The following is a 6,203-nucleotide window of genomic DNA, read 5'->3' as shown; positions in this document are numbered from 1 at the left end:
TGAGATATTTTGAATCATATTTTTTTCTAATTTTTTTAGTAAATCTACAAATATATAAATTGTTCATAAAATTACTATACTATCTTAGGTTCATAAAGTCATCACTGCAGGTTAATAAATGCACTACTCTAAGTTCATAAAATCACTATTACAAGTTCATAAAGTCACATTCATAAAGTTACAACTATAAGTTTATAATATCTCTACTACATATTCATTACACAATTATTGAAATGATATATTGAAAAATATAAATCAATATAATTGCCATTTCAAATGTCACATTGATATTTTTAACGATTTATATTTTTATATATTGATATTATTTATAAAAAATAAATATAAAGGATAATATATTTAAATGATGATTGATTAATTGGTATCATTATATTTTTATGAACCTGCAATTTTATTTTTATTAATCTAATTTTTTTATGAACCGACAACATTAGTTTAAACTTCATGACTTTTTAATCTAAATGATATAATTTGCCTCTTGTATCTTGTAGTTACTTCTGTAGAATAATACTCATTTCATCCTTTTGAAAATATTTATATCCCGGTGAGCAGTAGACTACTCAATACCCGGCAATTTATTGAGTTGCAATATCACGGACGACAAAAACATAAATTAGTAAAGTCGAAATATTGTGAAGATATGGGGATTAAAAAAAAAAAAAAAAAAGAAAGTAACATGTACATTCAATCTTAAATCACTTCCGTGTTTTTTCCTTATAATACAAATGTTTCTACTTCACTCACCGTGTATAACAATCGTCTAGGAATTAAGCTTGACATATCATACGTACAATGGAGAGGGAGAGAGAGAGATTCATCAGCTCTGATAAAATCTACTGAGGAAAGTTTTCTGTTCTAAGCCCGACCATCGGTCCACGAATTATCAATCTTATATAAACTTACAACATGGGTGAAGCCTGTACGAATTTCGTTAAGGATGTCTGTATTCAAGCTTCGTCCAAATAATCTCCTCTGCTCGATCAAAATCTTTCCCCATTCTCTCGATAATAAATACCATTTCGATGTGTCCTTTATAACCTGCAAAATGGGGACAACTTTATACATTAGGAACAATTGGTAAGACCAAAATACCAAAATCAAATCGTAGATCAGAAGTGGGAATAGCTGGAATAGAAATCAATGCAAAGGCGTATCTCAATGCTGTGTGAATCTCAATTCGAAACACAAAGTAACCGCTTCCGTTAAAGAAGTCAGTTTTTAGGAGCTCAAGTTAAGCAAGCAGTGTGAACATTCTAGCACCACCCTGGAATTAGTCACATCAAGACGAACCCCAAGGAAGATAATAAGTTGCACGTTCACTACCGGCTTCTGGTGTAATGGTAATTGATTTTATTACACCGTAAATTAGACATGTACTGTGTATGAGAGATAATTGTCATGTGTTCCGAACTTATGTGGCCTAGTATAATATGTGCATAGAAGTTCCAGCGATCAACTTATTCATAGAGATGAATCTAGCAAAATTTGTAAAGAAACATAGTAGAATAATGTAAATTGAAGCATTACCAAGGAAGCTTAAAAGTGTCCTTCAACCATCCATGTTTAGAGCAATTTGTAACGATTCTATCTGTCCGTAGAATGATCTCTGAAAATGTTGGCCTCACAACATGATCAGGATTCCAACATTCTTCAATCAACCTATAACGGAGTTAAATCAATTGGAGAAGCACAAATAACCTTAGAATGATCCTAAAAAGCAAATAAATCGGGGGGTGGGGGTGGGGGGGTGGGAGTTGAAATTACTTAAATTCCAATTTATGTGATACTCCTCAGCTTGTCGTAAACTTATGTGAGGGATATTGCAGAAGGATATGCATGTCAAATATTTGATATTCAGAGAGGCAATGTGGAATTGAAAAATCACAATTCATGTGTGCAGAATATGATTGGCAATGGTATTGTTTCCCATTTAAATAACCAGCACTATACCATAGATGCTCAAATAAAAGCAGAGCACTATTTTTGAAGTTATATAATTGCACTTCAACAGTCAAAACACTTGATTGTAGCCAAAATATTGAAAACAAAAGCAAATTCAGTCTTACTCTTTCAAATCAGGAGGATATTTGGATTTTGTCTTGAATGTTGGTCTTTTTCCTTCTAAACATAGCAACTTAGCAACCTCTTCAGGAGGTTTTGGATGAAAAGGAGGATATCCTTCCACCATCTGGTACCAAATTAAAGGAATCAATTGTAATAATCTAGAATTATTTTTGACTACTTGCAGACTTTAATAGCTATACAAATTAAGCTAAGGAAAAAAAAAATGGGGGTGGGGAGCGAGCAGAAAATTTTCTACTAAAAAACAATGTGAAAATGGCTGCAGATGAAAACAAGGTTGGTTCTCTGAGAGAGAGAGGGATGATAAATACAAGTACACAATTACAAAAATGTCCTTTACTCTCAAATATTTCAGATGCTTTGGGTGAGAAGCTAAAATTAGTTAAAAATAAATATGCAACCTGTTTCCATCAAATGCCAGATTAAAACAAACAAATCAAATGAAAAATATACCTCGTAAAGTATTATACCAAATGAGTATACATCTGCACTTCTATCAAATATTTGATCCTTATAAATCTCAGGTGCCACATAGTAACCTACAATTTACAACATATGTCACTTTATCACATAAATTCAGCTGTAATCTGAACATATTAATGAATTAGAATGCCACAATTTGGTTTCTCAGAATTAAAGATTATGCTACATGGAATAGTCTCATTAACATACTTTTACGGTCATAGGCATGTGGCTGCACCAACTTTGCTTTGTCAGGAGAAATTTTTGACAGCCTAATTAAACCAAATCCTGCAACTTTCAACAGACCTCCATCATCCAGCAAAACGTTTCTGGCACCTTACCAAAATTTGAATATTAAGAACAATGCAAATCTCAATAAGTGTAGAATATGATGGGAATTATACACCTGAGAATAAACTCAAGCATTTAGTTTCCTTACTTTGGCTGTAAACTACAATGGATAATTGGGTCTGGTTTACATTCATGAAGATAATTCATGCCCCTAAAAAGACAAAGGCAAAAGTCAACTAACAGAATAAGTAGAAAATGGGGAAGTATATTATGCAATCAACTCACTATGCATGTTGAGTAAGATCAGAAAAGTGATTCAAGCACCAATACTCATTTAAGTACATCCTTGACAAAGAGAGTACTTGCCTAGCGATATCAAGAGCAAATCTTAGGGATTTAGAAGGAGATAGGCGTCCTTTCTTTTGAAGATAGATACTTAGATCGCCCTGAAAAATTGGCAGCAGTAAATTTTATGATAATGACATTCCACTTCTGAAGCTAATAAATTTTGGTAAACTGTACATAATAGAGACATCAAATACTTCATCATATATATTCAAATAAAAAGACTGCACAACTCAGAAGCAAAAAGGGCAATAAAACTTAATGTCCTATGCTCATCAAATCATTTAAACCATCTAAAGAGAGTCAAAGAAATGCACTATAAATGTAGATAGATTTATGGATTGGTAAGAGGGAAAGGGCTACTGGGGGTTGAGGGGGATATAGAGAGAGATTCCTACTCTTGGATGATACTCGGAAACAATCATCATTGGAATATTTTGGGTGACAGCTCCAACAAACTGAACCACATTAGGATGCCGTACTTTCTCTAACAATGTTAGTTCATGTTTGAAAGCATTTCTGCATGCAAGAATAAAGAATTGAAAAAAAAAATGTGTTAGCCATTAAAATTTAGAACTTCTGAACAAGAAGAAAGAAATCCTTCACTCCTAAAACAACTTAATGGTGGACTGATCAATTCTTAAACAGAAAATAGAAACTTCCTTCGAAAATTAGTGAGCACAATTTTAAGAATATTCAAGAGCAGGTGAATTCATACATGCTTTCAGGGTCTGAATAGGAATCCTTGTCAAGAATCTTCACAGAAACCTTGGTACCATTCCATTTAGCAACTTGATATGATCCCTGCTCAAGGAAATTAAATAGATTTTAAACAAAATAATGGTGGTGTTGGACCACATAGAGATGCAGTCAGGATGCAAGAGTTAAAATAGTTTACTTCTTTCTCTTTTCCAGTGGTGAGAAGCAAATATGACAACGGGGAGCTATGGATTGGGTGTAGTTAGTGGCAGTAACAAAAATCCTTAAAGAAGATGGATGTTCACACAAACACTGTATCTTTATTCAACATATAGCATATTGCTTCCCTATATGCAGCTTTCGTTATGTTCAGGTTTAGATCTTGGTCACTGTTTTCAGGAACAGTGGACAGGTTATCTTTATGCCAATGGCATCACATAATAGGGATAATGACCACCTTTTCTTTTTGGGTACCCCAGATGGGTTAGCATTTTATAGGCCTAGCCTCAAAAGGTGCTTAGCTACTGATAATGTGGATCTGGAATCAGAGACTATATACTTCGACCATGGGAGACTGAATTGAACAGAAATATCTCAGTCAAACAGAAAATAGTTCATCAACTTTCATTTTGCTTGGGAACAAGATTTGCATGTAGAATGTAAGAGGAAATAAGCACAGAAGAATTATTACGTTTTAAGGAAAATATACAAGGAGAGAACATAGATCTTGCCTTGATTCCATCACTTCTGCGAATTTGAAGCTCCAGTGGATTGAGTTCATATTCTGGAACTTCCCGGGGATTAGCAACAGTCATAGGTGTCTTTCTGATTTTCTAGCAATATGGAATACACTTATAAGGGCCAAGTAAATAAAAAGTCTGAATGTGAAGTATGAACTTGGTATCACTTACTGGAACTTTGGCCCCACGGGCCTTCAAGATATTATAGACATCAGCATTTCCATAATACTTGGCATCAGCAGCTGCCTGTCATAATTCACAAGCAACATAAAAATTCATAGATTTACTGCAAGAAACAATAATTACAGATCGCAAACCAAGTAAAACACAGGCTAAAAGCGAAAAGTCATTTGTTCTATTGGTGCTTGCTATTGCACTAAAAAGTGATGCTGCAGGATCCAATCTCAAGAGTTTCTGATCCTATTCATCCACTATATTCTTCTAATGTTCTAAATTCTAATCATAATTTGCCACACAAAAAATCAGGCCAGAACTTTCAGCACTTTGTATATATATCTCACATATTCATAACAGCACAAGCCAAATAATCAAAAAAGTAAGAGTTCAGGGGGGGAAAAAAAAAAAAAGTATAGGCAAGCTTTACCGTGCTCCCCCATCGATCACGAGCATCAATATTGGCCTTCCGGCTGAGCAGAAGCTTAACGACCTCCACGTGGCCTTCGCACGCCCCGATATGCAGAGCGGTCCGGCCATCCAAATCAATGCTATTGACGTCAATTCCCTCATCCAGCAATTCCTTGACTCCCTCCACGTCCCCCTGGCAGGCCATGAAGAGCAGCTGCATGGTTGAGTCGAGGTTCTCCGGCACCGTGAGCAAGTCGATGTCATCGGCGTGACTCCGGCGAATCGGATCGAGCGACGACTGCCTGCCGAAGCTGAAACGCATATTATTCCGGCGCGGATCCAGCGAGTTCTGGCGCCTGAAGCTGAACCTCCCGCTCTTCTGCACCGACCCCGTCGAGAACTGCCGCGATATCCCCCGCTTCAACTGCACCGCCACGTCCATTTTATTGGCGCAGTTCATTTCCCACCCTCAATCACATCAAAAATGCCAAATCACCTCCCACCATACCCAAAAAACCCCTCAAATATCAATCCACTCTTCCTTCTCCTAAAAAATCAAACAAACAACCAAAAAAACACTACGCAAAACAAACCTGTCGGAATTGAAAGCTCGATCGAGAGCTATGGAGAGAGAGAGAGAGCTCTCGAACGCGAGCAATGAGAGGGAAAGAGATGGATTTGGGTAGAGGATGAAGAAGATGTAATGTATTCCACAGAGTCGCCCGTAAAAAGCGTTACAGCTAGATAAAGTGTACTAGTCATTCTTGTTCATTCTTTTTTTATTTTTATTTTTTGTTAATTATTACTCCGTATTTTTTATTTTTAATTTTAAATTGTTGGTGGTTATTTCGGGTGGTATTATCACGCGGTAACGGCTCGGTGCGGTTAGGCGGTCGTTTTACGTGGGAACGACAGATACCGACGCTTAAATCTATAAAAAATGATAAAAATAAATTTTAAAATGTACATGTGTTAATTAAT

The 6,203-nt window shown here is 35.8% G+C and overlaps 1 protein-coding gene across 2 annotated transcripts; it reads right to left on the bottom strand.

Annotated features, from left to right (window-relative positions):
- Window positions 1-674: 674 nt before the first annotated feature.
- On the bottom strand, window positions 675-5,964 carry LOC109156862 (serine/threonine-protein kinase STY17-like). Of its 2 annotated transcripts, XM_019304726.1 has the most exons (12): window positions 5,242-5,963; window positions 4,809-4,883; window positions 4,629-4,730; window positions 3,917-4,002; window positions 3,597-3,717; window positions 3,220-3,299; window positions 3,002-3,064; window positions 2,773-2,891; window positions 2,554-2,639; window positions 2,085-2,206; window positions 1,546-1,677; window positions 675-1,056 (listed from the first exon to the last, which is right to left on the bottom strand). In XM_019304726.1, the coding sequence occupies exons 1-12, from the start codon at window positions 5,680-5,682 to the stop codon at window positions 1,050-1,052; spliced, it is 1,434 nt and encodes a 477-aa protein (XP_019160271.1). In that variant the 5' UTR covers window positions 5,683-5,963; the 3' UTR covers window positions 675-1,049. The 2 variants fall into 2 exon arrangements, with proteins under 2 accessions (XP_019160271.1, XP_019160272.1); XM_019304727.1 differs by lacking the exon at window positions 675-1,056 and having other exon boundaries at window positions 1,542-1,677; window positions 5,242-5,964.
- Window positions 5,965-6,203: the final 239 nt, after the last annotated feature.

The sequence above is a fragment of the Ipomoea nil genome, unplaced genomic scaffold (genome assembly GCF_001879475.1).
Source record: "Ipomoea nil cultivar Tokyo-kokei standard unplaced genomic scaffold, Asagao_1.1 scaffold2759, whole genome shotgun sequence".
NCBI lineage: Eukaryota > Viridiplantae > Streptophyta > Magnoliopsida > Solanales > Convolvulaceae > Ipomoea > Ipomoea nil.
Note: the sequence above shows the minus strand (reverse complement) of the source record. Positions and strands in the feature narration are given on the sequence as shown.